We start from the raw sequence: 25,784 nt of genomic DNA, 5'->3' as shown, positions 1-25,784 counted from the left end.
AGTACAGTTTGTCAGCCAGTTACAAATCCATCTGGTGGTGGTGATGCTGTCTATCCCACATTTTTCTAGTTTACCAATTTTTACTAAAAAAAAAAACATCTCAGCAATTTTTAGAGGTATGCTGGTTGAAGAATTCTGGGAGTTGAAGTTCATACATTTTGAAATTGTTGAAACTGTGAAACCCTGATCTAGAATCCCACCCAGCATCACATTAGTTATCTCTGGGGATTCACAGCGACTTGCCTTTTTCTATCCACAAATGGGACCAAACTTTCAGGCAACATAAGGGCTGCATTTGGCTTTTGAAAGAAATGCCTGTAGCCATTTCCCCAAAAGTGAGTGCCTTAAATGAGAAAGGGACAAGGCAAAAATGAAGTCACTGAAGTAGAATTTCAGGCAATTTAAATTCAAATCAAAATTCATTCATTAGTATTAATATGATTACTTTCCATGAAATTGGTCTGTTAATATTTAAACAGTATAATTAATTTTCTTCTCACATGCAACATATAATATTGTAATAATTTTGGAAGGTCCATGTTAAATGCAGGAAACCAGCATTACCTTTTAAGGAATAAAACAGAGACAATGAACAAGCCAAAAGCAGTTTATTATGAACTTTTGTAAAAGGGTTCTCTCCTGGAGGAGAGAGAACAATTCAGTGCTGTGCGTACATGGTTTAAATACAGTTTTCAGGATACAGAAGTCCAATACAACAGGATACAAACGGTTCGCCAGAGCATTAGTTTCAGGTCTTATATAACATATTTGGCACATGTTCCGCCCTGGAAATTTCCATTATTCCCGTTAGAAATACCCTACAAAAATACCCCTGATGCACTTGGTATCGTTATTTGTGGACTTCGCTTCTGGAATGGGCAGGCCCCAAACAGGCCCATTTCGGAATTTACCAGAACATCTATTTCCTCAAAAATATGCATCATATATCCTTCAAAACATGCATCACAGAAGCAAAACAATTCCTCTTCTCATGTTCCTATTGCTTGGTTATATAATCAGGTTATACAAGGTAAAATAAGGTACTTAAAATGGCGTAGCTCAGGGTATACTCTTTACAGGAATAATCCATATTTCTCTCAGTCCACTTCCAAAGTTTCCAGGCTTGTGCAAACTGGGATTCCTAGCTTTTGACAGATCAGAAGCCAACAACAAATCACAGTTTTTGGCTCTGGATTTTTATGGGGGGAAACAACTCGGAATTCCCAATCCACTGGTCACTGAAAACAAATAGCAACAAAATGCTTTTGCAGTTTCTTTAGTTAGACCAACTAAGTAGGCTTGCATTCTCTTTTACCTACAATTCTTCAGATTTCTGATATGCTGAAACAGCCGAAAGGCAGCTAAATCCAGCCTCTCTTGGAATCTTAGATGGTTATTAATATATCAAGGTGGATAATAGGAATAGCTTTTAATGGATTTGAGCATCAATATCCATCAGTTTCAATGGTGGGATTCAAATAATTTAACAACCGATTCTCTGCCCTAATGACCGACTGGGTGAGTGTGGCCAAGGGTATGAAGGCAGCACTCGGCCTCCTGCACCCGCCCCAGGAGCAAAAACGGCCCGTGGAGGGGGGCACATCACCCCCTAGCCCTGTTTTGGGCCTAGTAGGCCACCCTGCAGCCTCCTGGGAGCAAAAATGGGCTGTGGGGGGATTATGCCGCACCCCGTGCCCTATTTTGGGTCTAGTAGGCCTCCCTGCACTTGCCTGGGAGCCAAAACGGGCTGGGTGGGAACTCCTGGAAGGGGTGGGGAGGGGAGGGGCCAGCCAGCAATTTAACAAGCAGTTCAACCAAACTGGCCTGAACCCGCTGAATCCTACCACTGATCAGCTTCACAGAGACATGGATCTCTGGCTTAGAGCTCATAACTGGAGAACATTACATAGTCTTGTCAAATGCCACAGAATTTACTTCTAGATAAATATGGGTAAAATATTCATTTTCTGTTTTTATTTACACATTGAATAGAACAGAATTACAGAGCTGGAAGGGTCCTCAGAGGTCTTCTAGTCCAACCTCCAACTCAAGGAAATATCCTATACCAGTGGTGGCGAACCTTTCTGCCGTCGTATGCCAAAAGCGGGGGGAGCGCGGGGGGAGCACGCATGCCATAATTCAATGCACCTTGCCCTCCCCGCGCATGCACGAGCACCCCCTCTGCACTTCCCCTGCTTTTGGCACGCAATGGCACAGTGGGCCCGTTTTTCACCCTCTCCAGAGGGTGTCCAGAGTCTTTCTAGGAGCCTGGGGAGGCCAAAAACAGACTTCCCCATCCTGCTGGAGGCCCTCCAGAGGCTGGAAACAGCACGTTTCCTGACTTCTGGAAGGCTCAAAAATCAGCTGGCCGGTGCGCTGGAGCTGAGCTAGGGCAATGCTCACGTGCCCACAGATATGGCACCACGTGCCACCTGTGGCAGGCGTGCCATAGGTTCGCCATCACGGTCCTATATCATTCTGGACAAATGGCTATGCAATCTCTTCTGAAAAGCCTCCAGTGATGGAACACTCACAGCTTCTGGAGACAAGCTGTTCATTGATAGTTCTCATTGTCCGGAAATTTCTCTTTAGTTATAGGTTGGATCTCTCTTTGATAGGATTCTACCTGTTATTTCTTGTCTTGCTCTCAGCTGCCTTGAAGAATAGGTTGTCTTTCTCTTTGTGACAGTACCTCAACTATTGAAAGACTGCTATCACATAGTCCTTCTCTGTGTTAGACTAGACATACCCAGGTTCTGCAACCATTCCTCGTGTTTTAGTCCCCTAATCATCTTTGTTGCTCTTCTGTGCACTCATTCTTTGGTTGATTGTCCTGGGATTTATTCCTGGAATTAGCTTCCAAAATGAATGAATGCATAGACTCAAGAGAAAATAGTTAAGGGAGCAATGCTGATGGTTTTTCTCACCAAAGCGGTTATAGGTGTGCTCTTTATAACACCGTGCAGTAAATAAATAGTAAAATAACAGAAACACTAAGCAGGCATGCAATCGAATTTGAGCAGTTCTGTGATTAGCTAGTAGATGATGGTGATGTAAAACATTATCCTTAGAGCTTGGGTGTACAATCAGTGTTATGTCCCTCTTTGTGACCTCATATGTTTATTTACTCCTTCAATATACATGGCCGCCCCTCTCAAATTTATGACTCTGGTCTTGTCTATTTGCAGTTTTGAGGAATTTGTGCTGAGATAATTTCTCCAAAAGAATATAATGATGAATAAGTACCTTTCCCAAAGATTTCATGCAGTTTAAAGCCACCAAGGTTGGGGGGGGGTGCTATAAATAAATCCAAGATCTAATGGGAAATGGGGAGAGATAACGTAAAGCAGGACTTCACTGCTATGGTTCATTCATGTACTTTTTTACATTGAACTGTGCATTCATTAGTGGCTCAAAGCCTTTCCGGTGTCTCTTGTATTGTAAGAGGATAAGCAGAAGGACCAGCACAACTAAAACTATGAGAGCTCCCATAATAGTGGATCCCACCATCAGAGCCCATGCCTGGGATTCTTCAGCAGATTCTGAAAAAGTAGAGAAACATTATGAGGTGTGACAATGTTGTAGGTAAACACCACTCTTCAAAGATATATATTACAAAACATGAAAAACATTAGGTACTCCACTATAGCTCTTAAAAATAGGATTACCGTATTTTTTGGAGTATAAGACGCACCTTCGTCTTTGGAGAGGAAAATAAGAAAAAGGCTGATTGGCAGGTGGATCGGCCTCCCAGAATACCCCCAATCAGCTGTTCCCAGAGGTGAATTTTAGCAACAGGTTCCTTGGTTGTGAGCTCTGTGCCTTTTTTTTTTTTCTGCCTCTGAAACTTCTGAAACTCTGTTTTATTTTATTTTATTTATTTTATTTTATGCAATTTATATGCCGCCGTTCTCCCGAAGGACTCAGGGCGGCTTACAAAGAATAAAATTCAACAATTTAAATTTAAATGTAAATTAAAATCTGGTTAAAATTAATTAAAATTATTACAATGTAAAAGCCCCTAGACGGCTCAATCCAATTGATGAAAGAGCCACATCTTCAATTTGCGGCGGAAGGAGAGGCGGTTGGAGGCTGTCCTAAGCTCTGTGGGCAAACCATTCCAGAGGGTCGGCGCTCCCACAGAGAACGCTCTCCCCCTGGGGGCCGCCAGCCGACATTTTCTAGCCGACAGCACCCTGAGGAGGCCCGTTCTGTGAGAGCGTACAGGACGATGGGAGGATGGCAGAAGATGCTCCTGCAAAAACTTTTTTTCCTGCCTCTGAAAGCCTCCGAAATAGAGTTTCAGAAAAAAAGCCTCTGAAGCTCTGTTTGGGGGCTTCTTTTCTGAAGCTTCTTTTCTGATGCTTTTTTCAGCCTCTGAAACCTCTGAGAAGCCGGATAGGGCTACATTCGGAGTATAAGATGCACCCAGATTTTCACTCTCTTTTTTGAGGGGAAAAGGTGCATCTTACACTCCAAAAAATATGGTATATGTTTGCATTTAAAAACCAACAAAAGAGATGCATTGAGGTAACCTCGATGTACTGAAATTGGGAGAAGCAGAGCCATTATGGATTTAATGTGGGGAGTATAAAAACCAGGGTCACAAGGGTTCCGATTTTCTTTTGGATTTAAAGCTTCTTCCCGTTGACCTGGTGTCAGCTAGCCTGCCGCTTGCTGCCATGGACAAAAGGGGAGGAGTCAGTGGAGAAACTTTCGTTGCAGCTTTGCAATTTACAGGTCTGGGCTTTGCTTATCTCTCCAAGTTCATTTCTTCTAGCTTTGGTATACAGCAGCCCTCTGGTTGCCTAGCTACAAGGGGGTTGGGCTCTACAGTTTCTTTCAATTTGCTGTTTCGCATGCTTTGTCTCAGATCTTGCCTGAAACTTGTTGCTTTCGGTTCGTTCCTAGTAAAAGTACTTTTCTCTGAATCTATGGAGCCAAGGATTCTTCTTTCCTAGGAAATGGACAGAGGCAGCCCTGACACCTGGCTCAAAAGGTTGCTGTGAGAATAGCTGGACTTTTAAAACCTGCAGACTAATTCCATGGCATCAACCACAAAGATCTTGCATCAACTACAGTAACATGGTGCCTGACTGTTGTGCAATTCAGAAAGAAAGAATTCTGAAATTCAGAGGGGGGGGGATCAATTAATATTACCTGCTAGATCAATGTCATAGCTATAGCCAAGTTGCTCAGCGGTTAGAAACATTTCCTTATTGGTAACAGGAGGGAAGAAGGGCGCCATGTTAAACATCTGGTTGTGACCAATGGGTGCCAGTTCCTGGGGCCAGGCACTGTCCAATGGGTTGAATCGTTTCATCCACTCATCAAATATAGCATCAGTGAAGGAATGAAGGACCTGTAATTCCAATCGATATTCATCTTAAATGATTAATATGGCAATGCAAATATAATGAAAACAAACGACTACCCATAACTACTTTCTGGCTATCCATATTCACCATGCGTCCTTGTCCATCATACTCAAGAGCTACTCTGTCCTGAAGAATGAAAGATGTTGCAGAAGAAAAATGGTAGAATTATCCATTTCTGTCCTGCAAAAGGTCTGATTAATCCATATTCTCTTCCAGGTAGTATCTGCAAACTGGTCTGTGCTTCAGGTTAAATCTCAGGGGTAAATATTATTATAGTTGGGGACCACAGGTTCATTGAGGTGGGGGGGAATATAACTACAGAAATAACTTCAGGGTTTTTTCTTCTTCTCTGAGATGGAGACACAGCAGCACCGTGAAAGAATCTGTCAACATCTAAAATGCATTAAGTCCATCAGAAGCTTCACTCATCCATTTCCTTTAGGTTCCTGCTACAAATTGGTGGGGAAATTGCTCTCCTGGTGTCTGGAAATTTACTACAGAACTAAAACATCAGGGTTGGGCCAGAGCTCAGAAACAGCATCTCAGCCAGTATCATTCACCCTCTGCTGTAGGCTTGTTCTAAGAACAATTTTGTACAAGCAAACAGACTTCAAGGAAGTTTTTTGGCAAAAGAACAAAACTATGTGTGAAAAAACCTATCCACAAGTTTTTGACAAATTTAACGCAGGCTCACCAGTCAGACAGAAGTCTTTAAAACACAGTCTTCCTATAGTATCAACGTATAATCCCAGATGTTTGGGATTCAGAATTCAAGAAAAAAGTCTAAATGCTTACAGAGGATTCTATTGTTGTTTTTGTTGTTGTTTTTGTCCTTGTGTCTTTCGTCATGTCTCTATAAAGAGAGAGACTACCCCAGAACAAATCTTTGAAAGGCTTCCCATTTGAAGCAAATATTATTGGCTTTTTCTTCATGATGGTTAAGATTCTTTATTACAAACCGGGTCTCAGAGGATGCTTTGCTTCAGACCATTATTTCAAACCTGCTGAGAAGGAATCTTGGCACTCTTATTGAAATTTACTAAGAGTGAATGTTTAAGTTCTTTCTCTTTTGGTTACTTGTACTACTAGTTGCAGGGATCAAACTCTAATTGAACCAGCAGAGGGAGCTCACAGAAAATCAAAAGTATTTTGGTAGCACCTTTTTGACTAACAGATTTTATTAAAAAGTTTAATTTTTCATATGCTGCGGCTTCATGCTTTTTAATAATATTTGTTGATTGGAAAAAAATCTATCAGACTCCCCCCCCACTCTGATTTTTTTTCCCACCACAGACTGACATAGCTGTCCTCCTACAACATCTTTAGCCCCCAGAATCAAAAGGGCTGTTGTGAAGTACTGAAAAACACACTTTCAGTGTGTGTCCATATGCTATCTTTGCAGAATACTATTTTCTTTTCAGCTGTTTTTAATAATATAGAAAGTAATGGATACTCTTGGCTTCAGAACAGCATAATAAATGTTACATTTTAAAATAACAATGAACCAGATTTTACTATCTCATTATAAGGCATTCTGTCTATTGCAAAAAACTGGAATATTCATAACACTGATTAAATCTGGAGCAGGATTAGGAAAATCACTTCAAATATCATCCCCCCCCCCGATATGATTCACTTTTGGCTCCTAATCTATCAAATGTGGGGATTAAGAGCTTCTCAAATGTTTGAAACTCACTTAATCCACCAGATCTCTGAGCAACATACATGAGATAAATGATGGGGGGAAAAATACCACTGGATCTTTTAATTTTATCTTTCTTATACCTTTTCTCTACCATTGAGAACTAATTGTAACTGACTGTAACTAATTTGGGGTAACTGATAACCTGATTTGATTGTAAACTTCTGAGTGGTTCAGACTTCAGCAGAGAATATATGAAATACAATAATGTTTCAACAACGGGTACAAGAACAACATGGTGAATAAAAGTGAAAATTAACTGAATATTTTGCGTGGTTTGCAAGATAAATTAAATGCCTGATTTGCTTCCCTATAAATTTAAATAAAACCCAAAATATGTATATGGTCTATTTAAATTAAATTTTCATATGTTGATATATAACATGTAAATTTTGTTCTGTATCCCATTAATGTATGCTCAAAGGAGTTCACGATGTACAGTAAAACAACGTCAAGATAGCAGCTGTTTTTATTTGTGTTGCTCATGAAATACTCATTTTAAAAAAGACTAATAGTCTATCATACTATTGCAACTGACCTCTTAATATTTTTACCATATTTGCAGCTTCCTGCTTAGTGCTATTCCAGTCTAAAAGCATAGTAGTCAATAGAGGTCAGATATACTAATCAGTAGAAAATATTATTTCTATTTTGGGCATAAATCCATTTCCTGCTGGACATGGGGAAAAGTTCTTATGTAGTCTTATTTAATTCTAAAAGTTTATGGAAAAACAAAAGCAAAAGAATATACCACAAAAATAGGATCATTTGCCGCAGAGTGGGGGAAAGCACCCGTTCCATTCAAAACAGAGTGAATCAAGTTATGGAGACTGATGATTGGCGGCTCAAGGTTCCCATCTGGTTCAGCAAAACCTTCCAATGTGTTCCTGTGGCAAAGGCAAATAAAGAGGCATGGACACCTAACATCAAAAATGTCATCAAAAAAGCACAACAGAAAATGTTCTTCCTGCGCCAACTCAAAAAGATCAGACTGCCCAAGGAACTGCTGATACAGTTCTACAAAGGAATTATTGAGTCTGTCATTTGCACCTCTATACAGTAACTGTCTGGTTTGGCACTGAAACCAAACAAGACAGACACAGATTTCAGCGGATAGTTAGGACTGCAGAAAAAAACAATTACAACTGGTCCACTTTCCATTAAGGACGTGTATACTGCATGAGCCAGAGAGAGAGCTGAGAAAATATCTACAGACCCCTCATATCCTGGACATAAACTGTTTCAACTTCTTCCCTCAAGACAACACTACAGGTCATTGCATGCCAAAACAACTAAATACAAGAACAATTTTTCCCCCATACCATCACTCCGCTAAACAATTAATTCCCACAATGCTGTCTATGCCCTGAGATGTCAAACCTTCTCAGCTTTCCTGTTACCTATTTCCTTAGCTTCTTATGACTATAACTTTGTTGTTTGTATTTTATGATTTGACCTTGTATTTTATGATTTCGCTGACCTTGTTACCATGTCTCCATTCAGTCCCCATTGGCTGATCTATTCCAGTCCATGAATATTCATACTCTGACAGTATCCTATTATGATTCATGTTGATAGCATATTTAGCATCTTATGACTATCGCTGTTGTATCTTGTGATTTATGATGATGGTGTTTTATGATTGTGATCATGATTTATCACTTGTTGCTTGTATGTACACTGAGAGCTTATGCACCGGAGACAAATTCTTTGGCCAATAAAGAATTCTATTCTATGTCACATCTGGCTATCTCTGGCCAGAAGTAAAAGTCATTGTCAAGCAGCAAAACCTCTTCTGAAATTCAAAGGACTCACCTGAAACTGAATCTAGAATTCCGAAAGAAAGGAGGGTTATCAAAGTCCTGAAGAGAGAGACACTTCTGAATGTCCTCCAAGGTTGGCAGCTTATCACCAGCTCTGCTAAAAGGATGCCTCTGTAGAGGCCCCTCGTTGCTTCCATTACACAGCGTGACCAGACGGTTATAATCATTCAAACTTAGGTTCAAAATAAGACAAAATAGCAATAGTTACATCTGTTAGTTAGATCTGGTTAGTAATGTCTGACCAATTTTGTTTCACTGACTTACACAGTAGAAAAGAATTAAACCTTTAATTAGTTACCCAAAAAATTAATAGCACAAATGATTTTTTAAACAGTTAGCAGAATTTTGATAATCTGTACCCTACTATATTTGGTAATAATCACTCTACATCAATTTGGCAATAAGCACAGATAACAGCTCTAGTGTGCAGGTTGAGGGTGATGAAAGCCAAAATACAAAACACATCCAAGATCAGGTTTACAACTAAAATTGCTTACAGGATAACAACAGCTGTCCTGTGTAAAACTGGAAGATACTATTGCGTAGAACAGGATTTCTGAAACTATTCTAACTTGACCCCTTCTCACTTTTAAAAATTATGCAGAATTCCAAAAGAGATTTTGTTGTGCTATATTTGTTAATATTTACTGTATTAAAACATTAAAATTGCATATTTGTGCAATTGCATATATGTTTACTTATTGAATCACATAAAAATAACAATATTAAACTGATTAGATATTAAAATATTTTTATGAAAATAACCTGATCTTTTTTAACAAATGAAAATAATGATAAGAGCGACATTATTTTACATTTTTGCAAATACTTTAAACATTTGACAAATAAATCTGAATTTGCGAACCCCTGAGGAGGACTTTGGGCCATTCTTTAAGAAGCACTTCTTTAAAATATCAGTTTTACCAATTCTGAGGTAAAACAAAATGTAATGTTACTTCTTAAAATGGCTAAAGTGCTGCAGGGAAAAAAAATCAGATAATTGGCATTAACTGAACACGAAGTATTTGGGCCTTAACAATGTTAACTTTAATCCTGTTAAAGTTTTGGCATCAGTAGCTTGGAGGCCCTGAGCAAAAGCAACCCATGGGGAAGAAATGGTTTTCCTTCTCATAATTTAGTGAAAATAATTTTGCATTAGAGGAAGAGAGGAGAATTAGACAAGACATGACCATGGAGTTTATTCACATAACATGGTTTAATGGTTTTAAGCTTTTGAGAGGCTTATATAATATTTGGAAAATATCTTGTTCTTTTGCCCATTCACAAAATGGCTGTCATGGGAGACATAACCTAAGGCCGTGATGGCAAACCTATGGCAAGCATGCCCAAAGTGGCACGCAAAGCCATGTCACCTGGTACGCGCAGCCTTGCCTGTTTGTCTTTCGGGTTTCTGCCGTGCATGTGCAAGCGACAATCAGCTGTCCTTCGCATGCATGGCAGTGCTGAAAACCAGTGTGCACATGGTCAGCTGATTGTCAGGTGCACATGTGCGCCAGCTTCAGCTTTTCCAGAGTGTGATCCCTTCGCACATGCGGCAGTGCCAAAAACCAGCCTGCACATGCATGCCGGCCAGCTGATCATTGGGCACGCATGTGTGCTAGAACCCTGAAGTTCAGCTTTTCCAGAGCGCAGTTCCAACGAGCATGCATGCACGCATGTTTCCGTGCTACCTTTTCGGCACTCGGTGCCGAAAAGTTTCGCCATCACTGACCTAAGATAAGGTTGATCTTTCTTCCTTTCAACCCATTCCAATTTGCTTGAGATCAACTTACTGATCTCTTGCCATGTTTCTTACTTTCTAAGAAGCCCCATGAAGTGTATTTGGGGTCCAGAGTCATCCTTGCATATACAGGTGATATTTTGGTTCAAACATAAGCATCAAGAAAGATGTTCCTTGCTACCTCAGTGGTGGCACCAGCTAAAGTTGTGCCTGAACCAAGGATGTGTCAAATAGGTTTTTGTTACATAAATCACCTTTTGTCAATCATGGAATTGGAAGTTGCCTTAGATATTGTCTCCTTTCCTCTTGTGTTACTTCACCAAGGCTACTGAAGGCTACTCACTGAAATACCATGAAGCTTAGGATTGTTTAGTAAAATGGAAAATTATCATATAAATCATTCAATGTTTAAAACAGGGGTGGGTTTCAGCAGGTTCTGGCCAGTTCTGGAGAACCGATAGCGGAAATTTTGAGTAGCTCGGAGAACCAGTAAATACCACCTCGGACTGGCCCCGCCCCCATCTATTCTCTGCCTCCTGAGTCCCAGCTGATCAGGAGGAAATGGGGATTTTGCAGTAACCTTCCCCTGGACTGGGGAGGGAATGGAGATTTTACAGTATCCTTCCCCTGCCATGCCCACCAAGCCATGCCACACCCACCAAGCCACACCCACAGAACTGGTAGTAAAAACTTTTGAATCCCACCACTGGTTTAAAAATATTGAGGATTTCTTAAGAAGCATATTTACAGTATTTGAATTCAATCTCTATATTGATTAAATAATTGAAAGATAGATAATTAACCACAGTGGCAATGGGAAATTAGTATGGACAGGTTGAACATCAATGTTTCACTGGTCTCAAAATGTTTGTTACCTGTTGCAAACTATCTCCCATTCTGAGAATCTTGAATTACGACTTATTAGATTCGGCTCATCTGGCCTTGATGCTCCAAAAAGTTGATCCGTGCACACATCGCATTCATTTTTGCCTGTAGCAAAATTCCAGAATGGCAATGTAAAGGTATCATTGCCAATCAGTCGCTAAAAATGTGGGTGTGGAGAAGAGATGGAGAAAAGAGATTGAATCACATCTTTATATTGGTCTTTGGCAATGATACATATACATCATTAACAAATTTTCGTATCTTTGCAATATCTCTTGACTTTGTTCATTAAAATTATATATTCCATTAATAAGATCCATGCCATTTCATTTGCCAACTGACATATACCTATTTTTTTTAATGCAGGATTCATGCATTACCCGGTAAGCTATCCAAGAGCAATAGAATGGTTAACCAGAATAGCACAAAGTACTTTAAAATAAGTTTATATTCCCTATTTTCTTTTTCTGGTCTGTTCTCATTAACGAACCCCATCAGCCAATCAATATTGCAACAACAACAAAATAAGCAGCACAGATGCATTTCAATATAGCTTTGCTTGGAGTATTAGTATTTGAAAGATGACTGTGACAACAAAATTAGATAGATTCTTCTTAGTGCTAATACATTGTTCTTCTACCTGCAAGCTATAAGAGGAATTCTAATGGTCTGTCTAGAATATCTGGAGACATTATGCATTCTCAGGGTATTTATTTTTCTTAGCATTATACTTCTTTATTAGGAAAAGGATGGTAAGATACAGAGAGCCTTGGGGAAATGTATACATGTTTTTACTAACATCAGTTAGTAACAGTCTATTTCAAAAATATGTTCACCAAGAAGAAGGTTTGAAAAATGGACATTTTATGGTTTGGGAATAAGAAGACAGACTGTTACATATTTTATTGGTTCATGTCTGTCTATTCAAACATGGAATGAACAAATTAAAAAAGCTATAAAATACTAACCTGTTTAAAAAATAGCTAGGTAGAAGGAAAATGTACACTTCTTGGTTTATCACAGAGAGGCCCTGTAAATATTCATTATTGTAAATCTTACTCAGGGGTGAAATCTAAAATTTGTTACTACCGTTTCTGTGGGCGTGGCTTGGTGGGGGGGGTAATGTGACTGGGTGGGCATGGCCAACTTTTTTTTTTTTTTACTTTTAAAAGCCTTTTTTCTACAACCTTAAGAGGTTGCAGAAAAAAATGCTTTTAGAAGCCTCTGATGATCAGGCAAGTCAGCTGGGATTGCCAGAGGCTTTTAAAGGCTTTTTTTTTTCCTACAACCTCTTTGGCCGAAGGGGTTGCAGAAAAAAATGCTTTGAAAAGCCTCTGACGATCCCAGCTGAGCCGCGCGATCATCAGAGGCTTTTTTTTTTCTTTTAAAAGCATTTTTTCATCCGAAGAGGTTGGAGAAAAAAATGCTTTTAAAAGTAAAAAAAACAGCCTCTGATGATCGTGGGACTGAGCTGGGCATGGGGGGGGGCGTAGGGATTTTTGCTACCGGTTCTGTTTTGATCCCACCAACTTATCATTTTTCTGCCTCCACTTTGCCTGACCTTGGCTCTGGTAGAAGATGCAGTGAGCCATATTTTTCATTTCTTGTATTGAGAATCCTTCCCTTCCTGGAGCATTATGGAGGCCAGGAGATGCCCTGGTTGCTTCTTTCAGATACACGATGAAGACAGTGATGACAACTAACCTGCAGGTCTCTTTCTAAGAGTAGTAAATGATACCTATGCCAGGTAACAAAAGCAGGGCCTTGATGGGAGAAATCTATTGCTGTAAAGGGACGACCTGGTCCTGAAAAGAGAGAGAAACAAAAATTACAGTTAAAAAGACACTCTGAAAGGTATGTTAGATCTACAAAGACCTCTCTACCATTCCTTCTTCTGCTCTTTCTCTCCAATTTTTCAGCCTTTGTTTTTGTCTTGTAAATCTTCATAATTTAGGTGCACAACCTCTAATCCCTAAAGTCTGGGGAGGCCCTTTTCGCCCTCCGGAGCCCAGGGAGGGCAGAAACGCCCCACCCCCCTGTGGTACAGGAGGCTGATTAGGCCACGCCCACCATGGCCACGGCCATGCCCACCCAGCAACCAGGCAGAGAACTCCTTGCTAAAATTTTTGAAGCCCTTCCCTGCATATTACCTACAATATTCTTTTCACTACTTAACCTCCCACCAAACTGGAAAGCACAAACCTAATAGAGTATCTCTGACTGAATAATAATGAAGCCACACATAGTAGTTATAAATGCTGCAGTTTGCGACTTGTGGCTCATTGCTGCTGGGACCAAGCAGACTCGACCAATGATGGGTTGCAATCATATAGTCAGGATGGATAGTAGCTTTGGCAAGATTGAGGGCATCTAAAAACTGTTCTCGCTCTTCATTTGTTAAAGAGTGGATGTTCTTCCGGACAACTAGAGGCTTCTTTTCTTCACAATTGGACCCTGTCCAGCCAAATTTGCACTCGCCACAGTTATAGCCAGCAAAATATCCTAAAGAAAAAGACAGCATCATTTATATTACTGCTGGATACAAATAAAAATGCCAAGAAAAGAACATAAATGTCAAACACACGTGATTACAACTTGTCCCTACAAAAGCTAGATGTTGCCCTGTGGGAACAAGCCAAGCTCATGTTATAAAGTAAGTCTTTTGGACTTGATAACATTTTCTAAGAACACAATACAGCTTTGAACATAGTTAGGCCCAGGGGTGAAATGCTCCCGGTTCGGACCGGATCACCCGATCCAATAGCGATGGAGGCCGGTGGTTCAGAGAACCGGTAGCAAAAAATCCCTGCCGTTCCCCCCCCCCCCCGCGCCATGCCCAGCTGAGCTGCGCAATCATCAGAGGCTTTTTTAAAATTATTTTTAAAAGCATTTTTTCTACAATCTCTTCGGCTGAAAAAATGCTTTTAAAAGTAAAAAAAAAAAAAAGCCTCTGATGATCGCGTGGCTCAGCTGGGATCATCAGAGGCTTTTAAAAGCTTTTTTTCTACAACCTCTTCGGCTGAAGAGGTTGTAGAAAAAATGGTTTTAAAAGTTAAAAAAAATAAGTTGGCCATGCCCACCCAGTCACATTAACCCCCACCCACCAAGCCACACCCACAGAACCGGTAGTAACAATTTTTACATTTCACCACTGGTTAGGCCCCCAAGCTCGTAAGTATACCTGGACTCTTTAGGAACTAAGTTCTTGCGTTCCATGTGACTTAGAAGTAGTAAAACAATCAAATTCTGGACATTTAAAAAAAAGAAGAGAAAGAAAACTATGCAATCCACAAAAAATGTATTTCTTTAAAAAAAAAAAAAAGGCAAAATGTTTCTACTGGGTTTTACAGTAGCCAGCTTCTGTGTGCTAGGCAAAGATATAAGTCTTAACCTTAACCTCTGTACTATTTCCTTAACGCTGGTAAGGGAAAGTATATAGAAGTTCTAGATGGAATAAAAGGACAAAACACATATTTGCATGATGATGCTTTAGCCTTGTAACTATAAATCTTGTAACTACAGGTAGTCCTCGATTTACAACAGTTCATTTAGTGACTGTTCAAAAAAAAAAGTGAAAAAAGTGATGATCATTTCTTACACTTATGACCATTGCAGCATCCCCACCAGTGGTGGGTTTCAAACATTTTTACTACCGGTTCTGTGGGTGTGGCTTGGTGGGCGTGGCATTGCTTGGTGGGCGTGGCAGGGGAAGGTTACTGCAAAATCCCCATTTCCTCCCAATCAGCTGGGACTTGGGAGGCAGAGAATAGATGGGGGCGGGGCCAGTCACAATTTTTACTACCATTCTCCGAACTACTCAAAATTTCCACTACCGGTTCTCCAGAACTGGTCAGAACCTGCTGGAACCCACCTCTGATCCCCACGTGATTTACCGTACATATGGATGCTTGACAACTGACCCATGTTTATGACGGTTGCAGAGTCCCAGAGTCATGTGATCCCCTTTTGCAATGTTCTGACAAGCAAAGTCAACAGGGAAACCAGATTCACTTAACAACCGTGTCACTAGTTTAAGACACTGCAGTGATTCACTTAACAAATATGGTGAGAAAAGTCGTAAAATGGGGCAAAATTCACTTAACAAATTTCTCACTTAACAACATAAATTTTGGGCTCAATTGTGGCCGTAAGATGAGGACTACTTGTATAAATTTAACTTAACTTGTGTCGGTAGGTACGGTATGTATAAGTTAACACACACACACCAAGGGTGAAATCCAGCAGGTTTTGACAGATTCTGGAGAACTGGTAGCGGAAATTTTGAGTAGTTCGGAGAACCGGCAAATACCACAAGGGTGGGTGCTACTTACCTTTACTACCGGTTCGCAATGGGGCTGCATGCGAATGCGCAGAAGCCTCCCGATGACATCGGGGTCGGTGGGCAGAGCCTCCCACCGGTTTTACTACCGGTTCTATAGAACCAGTAGTAAAAAAATTTGGATTTCATCACTGACACACACACACAGGATCTACTCACAGAAAGGAAAGTGATTGGCCATTGCTTTTCAGAAGATGGGATGGTTACAGAAACAAGAGGATTGTCCAAAAACATATGTGGGAGTCCAAACTAAGTATTTTGCTAGCTGTTGCCAGTGTTTGAGTCCAGGCAGGATGTTCTTAAACCTTCTTAGAGTCAAGCCAGCAGGAGCATATGACTGGAGCATCTTAAATGTGGTCTATATTCTCCTTATCTAGAACGATTGGGGCTCAAAACCTTAGAATTCTCAGCATGGGATAGTCTGACCTTGTTTACATATAATTATTAGTTTTTCTGCTATTAGCTATGTTGGCAAATTGATCATAAAGATACAGTAAAGAGTACTAGAAAAGTTTAGTAAAATACTATTACACTGGTGGCCTTTCCAATGTTTTTCTGATTACTTCTATGAGAACCTTCAAGAAATCTATTTTCAGAATAGTCCTGGGAAGAAGAATTCCATTAGCCCTTCACAGCCTGCATGCATGGGAACTTACCGCATTCAGAAAAGACGTATTATGGAATTAGCTGTCTCACAGCAATAATGACTGGTAATTGCTTGTAATTGCACCCATGACCTCTATTCTAAACCAATCAACTTACTACAATACATTCAAACAATAAACATTTACAAGAAGTATGTTAGCAGAAGAAAACAAGAATAGGTCAGGCTTCCTGATTTAATTATCCCTGATTTACAAAATGGAAGACTTAAGTAATATAAGGTCCACCATGTACAATAATGCAGTTCAAGACTTCCATATACACACAGTTTTTAGCATGGAATTAATGGCAATTAGAATTGTAAGCATATAAAACTGCTATGTTCATGTTTGCTCATGACAGCAATTGTAGAAATGTTAAGTGCACTGGATTTCTGTAAGCTGTGGAACATTAAACTCAAGATTCTTACTGCCGTGATTTCGATAACCTACAAGTCCACTCCTCTGCTCACAACAGAATACCTTAGGCCACCAGGCTTGAAATTTTGGGATTAGACAATTTAGAATTACTCCGCCTTCGATTTGACCTAAGCATAATACACAAAATTATTTGCTACAACATCCTACCTGTCAATGACTACTTCAGCTTCAACTGCAATAATACACGAGCACACAATAGTTACAAACTTAAGGTAAACCGCTCCAAACTCGATTGCAGAAAATATGACTTCAGCAACAGAGTGGTCAATGCCTGGAATGCACTACCTGACTCTGTGGTTACTTTCTCAAACTATCTACTATTGACCTCACCCCATTCCTAAGAGGTCTGTAAGGGGCATAAGTGCACCAACGTGCCTAAAGTCCCTGTCCTACTGTCCCCATTTATTCGTATCCTTATCCTGTATTCATAATCATGTTTATTCTTATATCTGTTATCTTATACGTGTTTGACAAATAAATAAATAAAATAAAATAAATAAAAAACTCCAAGCCTGACTCAAAAGACAAAATAGTCCCCTTACTGGGATGCTATGTTTGACTGCTAGGCCACGAGATGGTTGGGTAAAACAAGGGTGGGCAAAATATGTTCTCCAAATAGTGTTGGATTACAATTCCCATAATCCTTCAAGATTGGCCACAATGAGTGGTAGTGTTGGAGTCCAACAATATTTTGGAGCAGGATATATGATACTCCTAGATGTTCCTGTGTTGAAACAAAGATACATGACCAGGAAAACACCTCTGTCCATCCTTTGCCCCTCCTTGTGTGAGATTGTGAGGCCTCATGGAAGGGAAGGGAAGAGGGAGCAGACATAAACCACCAAGAGATGGCAGGTAATGAAAGAACAAATTAAAAATTGCATGATAACATGAATACAAAATTTTAAAGAAATATTTGCAGTGGACCAATGGGAAGAATTATGAGGGGGGAAAAGTTAAGAAAATTGGTATAAAATGTTTTACAGATGAAACATAAATCTGTCAAGAAAGCATAGAAGACATATAACCATAAATGTTAGAGAAATGCTGCAACAAAGACCCTATCACAATCATAAGGTAGTTATATTAAAAAAAAAACCTGAAAACAATAGAAAGAAATATATCAAAATATTCCAAAACTTCTTAAAAATGAAATTGGGACTGAAACTCTTAAATATTTTAATTAGATATAATTCCAGAAAGCATGAATGAAAAAAATTCAATCTCGGGTGTTTTCCCGCGTTAGTTAAAATGTTTAAAATCCTGGCTAAGATCTCAGCTCAAAATCCTCCAAAATCCCAACAAAACACTTTGTAAGGTCTTTTAAAACTCTAGCTAAAATCCTAACCAACACTTTAAAGGTTTGGCAAAGTTTCAACAAGCTCTCTACCTTGTCATCTTTTGGCCTTTACTATCAGTTTAGAAGTTGTGGGTCCTGCTTCATTATCCTAGCTGCAGTCTGACTGCGTGTTAATGGCCCAGCTTTTTCTGGTTCCCTATTACTAACTGTCAACTGCAAAGAGGAAAGGATTCTGGCAGGCATTACAGCACCACTGGTTGCCTGTTGGGATCTCTGCCTATCATCTGATCAATTTCTAATCCCTCCATGAACAGATGTGTAGAATAGGTGTTAGAAAGGCAATTGTCTGCCAATTTTATGATGTGGTTTGGTGGTTGGTATTTATTTTTGATCATTGCTAGAGCTTCTATAATGGGTACTTGGGTGAATAATGAGACAACATCAAAGCTTACAAGTAGGTCACCCTGCTCTATGCATTGGTTTCTCAGAATTTCTATGAGATGATATGAGTTCTGCACATAAGAAGCAATCGATTCCACAAATGGTTGTAGTTGTTTGGCTAAATATCTAGCCAAGTTTTGTAGCGGAGAGTCTATGGAGCTAACTATGGGTCTGAGAGGTATGCCCTCTTTATGTATTTTTGGGAGGCCATATAGTTTTAGAAATTTCGATGACTTCTCTCTAGGGATGATTGTTTGTTGAACTTCTTTATCTATGGGACTGGCCTTTATCTTGGTTTTGGTAGTTTTTTTTAAATATGTAGTTGGGTCAGTACTTAAGGGTTTATATGTAACATCCTGGAGGAGCTCGAGCAACTTTTTGTCGTAATCCACCTATTTCATGTACAAAGGGCAAAGATAGAAACAAATGCAAGGAGCACCAATGGGATCACCGCTCTCCCCAGTTATTGCCAATCTGTTCATGGAGGGATTAGAAATTAAGGCATTGGAACAAACTACTTATAAACCAAAATTATGGCTCAGATATGTAGATGGTACGTTTGTGATCTAGCCCCATGGAAAAGACAAGCTAAACAATTTTCTAGCACATTTGAATAACATGCATCCGAAGATACAGTTCACTATGGAAATGGAGATTGAAAATCAACTCCCATTCTTAGATGTATTAATATACAAGAAAACTGATGGCACCCTAGGACATAGTGTCTACCAAAAGAAGACACACACAAATAGATACCTAAACGCACACTCACACCAGCACCCTTCGCAAATAAAATTCAGTGGCAAAAACTTTAATTACTAGAACTAAACGTCTAGCAGATGAGGCACATGTACAAACAGAGCTTCAGACTCTCACAGAGGTATTAATGGCAAATGGGTTCCACGAAAATAAAATTAGAAGTATAATCAGGCAAGGAACATCAGGACAGAGCGAAACCCAAGAAGAAGAACAGAATATGGGAAAAGCCATCCTGCCCTATATAAAAGGGACTACCGATAAAATTAGTAAGATATTACAGAAACACAAAATAAAAACAGTGTTCCGCACAGATAGAAAAATATCGATGATGTTAAGAAACCGCACGGATAAAATTGAGCTGGAAAATCAAAGGGTATACGAAGTGCCATGTGCCTCCTCTCAGTCATCTTACATTGGACAGACAAATAGACGAATAGGTGTGCGTTTAGAAGAACACAAAAATGCAGTGAAAAAAGAAGAGCCAACTTCTTCCTTGGTACAACACATGAAGGCCACGGGACATAAGATCGACTTCAACAATACTAGAACAGTGGTGAAAGAGGAACATCTTACTAAGAGAATAATTAGGGAGGCTATCGAAATTGAAAAGAGGCCGCAGAATATGGACAGACGTGATGACGCTTCTAGGTTATCAAGTATTTGGAGACCTGCACTGAGGGAAACTCGAGTTTTAACATCAGAGGATAGGCAGAGATCCCAACAGGCAACCAGTGGTGCTGTAATGCCTGCCAGAATCCTTTCCTCTTTGCAGATGATAGCTAGCAATAGGGAGAGAGAAAGAACCGAACTAGAAGATATGCTGAGATCTCAACAGGCAACCAGTGGTGCTGTGATACCTACTAGAATTCTTACCTCTTTGCAGTTGACAGTTAGTAATAGGGAACCAGAGAAAGCTGGGCCATTAACACGCAGTCAGGCTGCAGCTAGGATAATGAAGCAGGATTTACAACTTCTAAACTGATAGTAAAGGCCAGAAGATGACAAGGTAGAGAGCTTGCCGAAACGTTGCCAAACTGGCACATTGGCACAAACATTAATCACCGAAGACTTGAGACTTCAAAATTTGTGACTGTATTATAATTTTTATTGTGACAAAAGAGGGGAAAAGTCAAAATATCTAGGTAGAAAGTAATCTCATGAACCTTAAATATAAATGAAATAATTTTCAGTTTCTGTCACCAATTCTCTTTGGAGTATGCCTCCTAAAATCTCACTTGAGGCAATGTCCTCCCCCCCCTCCTTGCAAAAAACACACTTCTCATAGACACAAAATTGTTTAAAAGGAAAAACTCAAAGTTCACCCAATGAACATGCCTTATTCAGGAGTGATCACATTATTAAAATAGACAATGCAAGATATTTTTATGATGCGCCTTGCTGGCATTTTCAGAACGTGAACAGACAGAAATAATAATAATAATACCCAAGCCAATTAGTAAAGCTTATCAGAGGTATTTAGAATGCTCAAAGCATATAGTTTTACCTACATGGGCTTCAAAACTGGTAAGCAGCATCAAATAAAGAGGATATTAAGAGTCTCTGTTGGAATCTTATCACAAAGAACAGTGATCGGTCTAGCAATACCAGAACTACAATTCTAAAATTCCCTGCTAGCAACAAAGCTTTAATCATAAAACATCTGTAGAACTTCTCTTTTTTTCCTCACCTGTACACTGGCAGGTTCTGTTGAAGAATTTCAGGGGCCATTGTTCCCGATCATCCACGTTATGGAGAGTGTAGGGCCCACTCCAAGGCCTTCTGTCTACCTGTACCGTCTGACAGGTGCCCCTGCCTTGCTGTGAACCACACACATTGTTCGGATTCGACCCCAAAGCTGGACAGCACTCCTTGGATTGCAGTTTTTCTACAGTCATACACACCCGTGGAAATTGGGTCTTTGTCAATGGAAGCCCAACAAGGCTCAGATATGCAAAGAGCATCAGGCAAAGCAAATTTTCATCTTGCAGCAGGAATGCCATCAAGATCTAGTTTCCAGAGCCTGCAAAACTCTGCTGCTCAGGTTATGGTTCTGAATGCAGGATAGGTGAAGAGATTGTCATTAGCTGTTTCCAGCTGATGAGCAAGCCCCATTTGAACTGACCCAAGAAACATTTTTTTTTTCTTCTCACTGCAACTAGTTTAACCTCCAGGGGTCTTGGCTTAATCCAAGTTTCCCAGGATTGAATGTGATTAATAGGCAAGCAATTTAGCTCTTTGTTGTTTGCCAAGAGGCCATAAATTAAGGTTTTATACGTGGGGTCAGTAAACTCTAATTAGAAGGATTAGCCTTTTGAAAAATCCTTATGATTAGCGCATGACATTATGAGCATAAAAAACCTATGGAATGCTGGAGGAGAAGCGCTGGATGTGGGAGACAAAACATCTTTGATTTCCACAGCTTCATCTTTTCTTCTGCTCAGTGATTTGTGAGACCGTAGCCTCAGACTTCATGCTGTGGGCGGAGGGGTGCAAGTTTCTTTGAGACTTTTGTAAAGGGTTGGAAAAATCCAGACCCCTCCGCAACATCTATAGTTTGAACGTTGTAAATCACTCTGAACACTTTAAAGGATCATGAGCTATCACATGGCAGAAGACTTTGAATTCAGGCATTTGTTATATATTTCTGGTAAAATCCCTAATAAAAATACCTCTGGTTTAAAGTCTATGTGTCTCTTTGTCATTTTTTCCAACCACATGCGTATCTTAGTCCAATATCTCCTTGCTTCTAGGCATGTCCACCACATGTGGTAATAGGATCTGGGTCTGATGACATTTCCAACACCTCTCTGATTTGTTCTGGAACATTCTGGCGATTCTCAATGGGGATAAATGCCATCTGTAAAACATCTTATACAAATTTTCCTTATATGCTGTAGACATTGTCATTTTATAGTTATGAGACCACAATTTTTGCCATTTTTCTAAATCAATCCCATAACCCAAAATTTTCCCCCATGCTACCATCGATTCTTTAACTTGTTCTTCTTCCAGTTTTAACTCTAACAAAAACCCATACAACTTTTTAATAATATGATCGTGTGCTCCCATTAAAATCTTATCCAAATTAGTCAAAGCATTGTAAAACCCTTCTTGCTTACAATCTTCTCGATACCTAGAAAACATTTGCATATATGAAAACCAATCCATCTTAAATCCCTCTTCCTCTGGTTCCTGTTTTAATTTGAGTTCACCCTTTTCATCCAATAGTTCACTATACCTAATAGTTTGTTCCATTCTAAATATTATGGGATAAGAAAAAGCCTCTGCTGTAGATATCCAAACAGGTATTTTCACGTAATAAAGTTTCTTCTCCCAATTCAGCCATAAAGCTTCACGTATTTGATGTCTTCTGAAATACCTTGTATTTTTGTTCCTTTGTACCATAAGAAAACATGCCAACCCATCAACAAATCATGTCCCTCCAAATTTAATAGTCTAGTATTCCTCAGCGTTATCCATTTTTTCACCCACGTTAAGCTTGCAGCTTGATAGTACCATTCAAAATTGGGCAGACCGAAGCCACCACCCCCCTTTTTTTAAAAAAAATAATCTTTATTTACATTTGTCATTAAAAAAGAAGACAACACACCAGATAAATGACAAACAAAACAACAAAACAAATAACATACATGTCTATAAGTAGTACCTTAATAACTTAATATTCGGCACAATATATCTATGTTACATTCCAGGGGAGGCAGAACAACCTAATTTACATTTATAAATCAATTAGGTCTATCCGACCTCACTTTATTTGTATCATATAAATTCTTCAATAAATACGACTCCTAATCTAGTTTGGGATTATAGTTTCCTCTTTGATAGCCAAATATATAGTTTTTCCCAAGATAAACATGTTGGGGTTGGTCTCTATCTTCCAGTTTTTTAGTCAATTTATCTGCTTCCGCACAATCCAAAATCATTTTTATAATTGCTTCTTCTGATGGGGTATTTTTATCTTTCCAGAATTGAGCATATGTTAATCTCGCTGCTGTGATAATACGTAATGCAAGGTACCATGAATCTTTTTTAATATTTTCCGGTTTGGAGCCGAGCAAGCATGTCTCTGGTCGCCATTCAATCTCTTGGTTTAAGATCTCGTTGAGCCACTTTTTTATTTTTCCCCAAAATTTTACTGCTTCTGGGCATGTCCACCATTGGTAATATAAGTGCCACATTCAAACCCACACTTCCAGCATTCAGCAGACTGTCCAGTAAACATTTTGGCCAATCTATCGGGGGAGAGATGCCATCTATATAGCATCTTGTAAATATTTTCTTTATATGCCGAAGAAACCACTAGCTTCATATTCCCCCACCAAATCTCTTGCCATTTTTCCAGATGAATTGAGTAGCCAAAATTTTTCCCCCAGGCAATCATTGTATCCTTTATTATCTCATCGTTAATCTCTAACCTCATCAACAGTTTATAGCTTTTAGAAATCATGCCTTTTTCCTGGCCCATCAAAATTTTGTCTAACTCCTGCAAGTCAACATTTATACCTTTCCTATCTCTGTCTTTTTTATATTTTGATTGAATCTGTAGATAGGTCCACCAATCCAATTGTAGTCTCTGGGAATTCAACTCCTGTTTTGGCTTTAGCTCTCCTCGTGCATTCAGCAAGTCTTTGTACATTAATTTTTTCACAGGGTTATATAATTTTGGATATATCAACGCTTCTAGAGGTGATATCCAGCACAGTGTTTTAATATAGTATTTTTTACTGATCTTCTCCCAATTTCGAATTAAGATGTTACTTATATAATGCCGGGTAAACCATTTGCTTTGTGGAGTGTTGTCCCGCCAGAGTGCCATATGCCAGCCTTGTTATAAATCATGGCCTTCTATCTTGAGAAAATGGCTATTGCCTAAGGTGATCCATTCTTTTACCCAGACTAACAGAGCGGCTGAATAGTAGTTCTCCCAGCAAGGTAAACCCAGGCCTACCCTCCTGCATCATTTTTTTTTTAATCCGGGGTTTTTTCCCCTGCCAAATAAATTTGGTTATTGTTTGATTTAGATCCATAAAGAATTTTTATGATAGATTTGCTGGGGCTGTTTGAAACAAAAAATTAAACTTCGGTAAAACCTAAGATTTTATTGTTGTTACCCGTCCCAAAAGTGATAGTTGAATTTTACCCCACTTGTCAAGGTCTTTCCTTATTTGGGTTAATAATTTATTATAATTGTCCTCTTGTATGCTTGAGCATCTGCCGGTTAACCAAATTCCCAAATATTTAATTTTATTGACTACTCTTAATCCAATCGCTTCCTGTAAACCCTTCTTATCTTCCTCTGAAACGTTCTTGGTTAGTATATTTGTTTTGTTTTTTTTATTAATTAATAGGCCTGCTACCGCCCCAAATTCTTCAATTGTCTCTAACAGGGATAAACCAGATTTTATGGGATCTTCCAAAATAAAAGCCATATCATCTGCAAAGGCCTGAGTTTTATATACCTGGTGTCCAATTTCAAGACCTTTTATTTTTTCCTTGTTTCTTATTTTACGAGTAATGTTTCTAACGATAATATAAAAAGTAAGGGGGATAGAGGGCAACCCTGTCTTGTGCCTTTGCCAATAGAAAATTCTTCCGCCAAGTCCCCATTTATCAGTAATCTAGCCGTTTGTTTGGAGTAAATGGCTTTAACTGCATTTATAAATCTTTGTCCAAAGCCCATGTATTCTAACTGTAATAATATAAACTCCCAATTGACCCTATCAAATGCCTTCTGGGCATCTATAAAAACTAATGCAACCTGTTTACCTGGGTGATCTTCATAATATTCAAGTGCATTTAACATGACTCTCAAATTATCTCGTATTTGTCGTGACGGCAAAAACCCATTTTGATCGGTATGTATAAATTCATTTAGAAAACCCTTTAATCTATTTGCTAAGATTGCTATAAAAATTTTATAATCTGAATTCAGAAGAGATATTCGTCTATAGTTTTTTAATGTTTTAGCATCTTGTAATAGCTTTAACTTTATTCTCGCCTTTTTCCTTTGCCATATATATCTCGTTATCATTTTATCTAAGTCAATAAAAAATTCTTTATCCAGCTTAATTGGAATTGTCTGAAATAAATACAGAATTCTAGGCAAGACGTTCATCTTAATGGTTGAAATCCTACCAATCAAAGACAATTGTAAATTGCCCCATTTTAACAAATCTTGCCCTATCTGTTGTTTAAGCTTGTTATAATTGTTTTCTTTCAAAGAACTACATCTTGGTGTTAAATGTATCCCCAAATATTTCACTTTGTTTGTAATCTGCATTTTCGAAATCTCCATCAACTCTTCTTTCTGTTT

The 25,784-nt window shown here is 39.1% G+C and overlaps 1 protein-coding gene across 2 annotated transcripts; it reads right to left on the bottom strand.

Annotated features, from left to right (window-relative positions):
• Nucleotides 1-591: 591 nt before the first annotated feature.
• DCT (dopachrome tautomerase) lies at nucleotides 592-21,892 on the bottom strand. Of its 2 annotated transcripts, XM_034417419.3 has the most exons (8): nucleotides 21,138-21,892; nucleotides 13,732-14,031; nucleotides 13,234-13,334; nucleotides 11,520-11,686; nucleotides 8,896-9,075; nucleotides 7,832-7,967; nucleotides 5,161-5,362; nucleotides 592-3,542 (listed from the first exon to the last, which is right to left on the bottom strand). In XM_034417419.3, exons 1-8 carry the CDS (start codon nucleotides 21,448-21,450, stop codon nucleotides 3,361-3,363), a joined length of 1,581 nt encoding a protein of 526 aa, XP_034273310.2. In that variant the 5' UTR covers nucleotides 21,451-21,892; the 3' UTR covers nucleotides 592-3,360. The 2 variants fall into 2 exon arrangements, with proteins under 2 accessions (XP_034273310.2, XP_087751585.1); XM_087895459.1 differs by lacking the exon at nucleotides 13,732-14,031 and having other exon boundaries at nucleotides 21,138-21,595.
• Between the last annotated feature and the right edge of the window lie 3,892 nt (nucleotides 21,893-25,784).

The sequence above is a fragment of the Pantherophis guttatus genome, chromosome 5 (assembly GCF_059756535.1).
Source record: "Pantherophis guttatus breed Tessera chromosome 5, ASM5975653v1, whole genome shotgun sequence".
Classification (NCBI taxonomy): domain Eukaryota; kingdom Metazoa; phylum Chordata; class Lepidosauria; order Squamata; family Colubridae; genus Pantherophis; species Pantherophis guttatus.
This window is presented reverse-complemented; position numbering and strand designations above follow the sequence as displayed.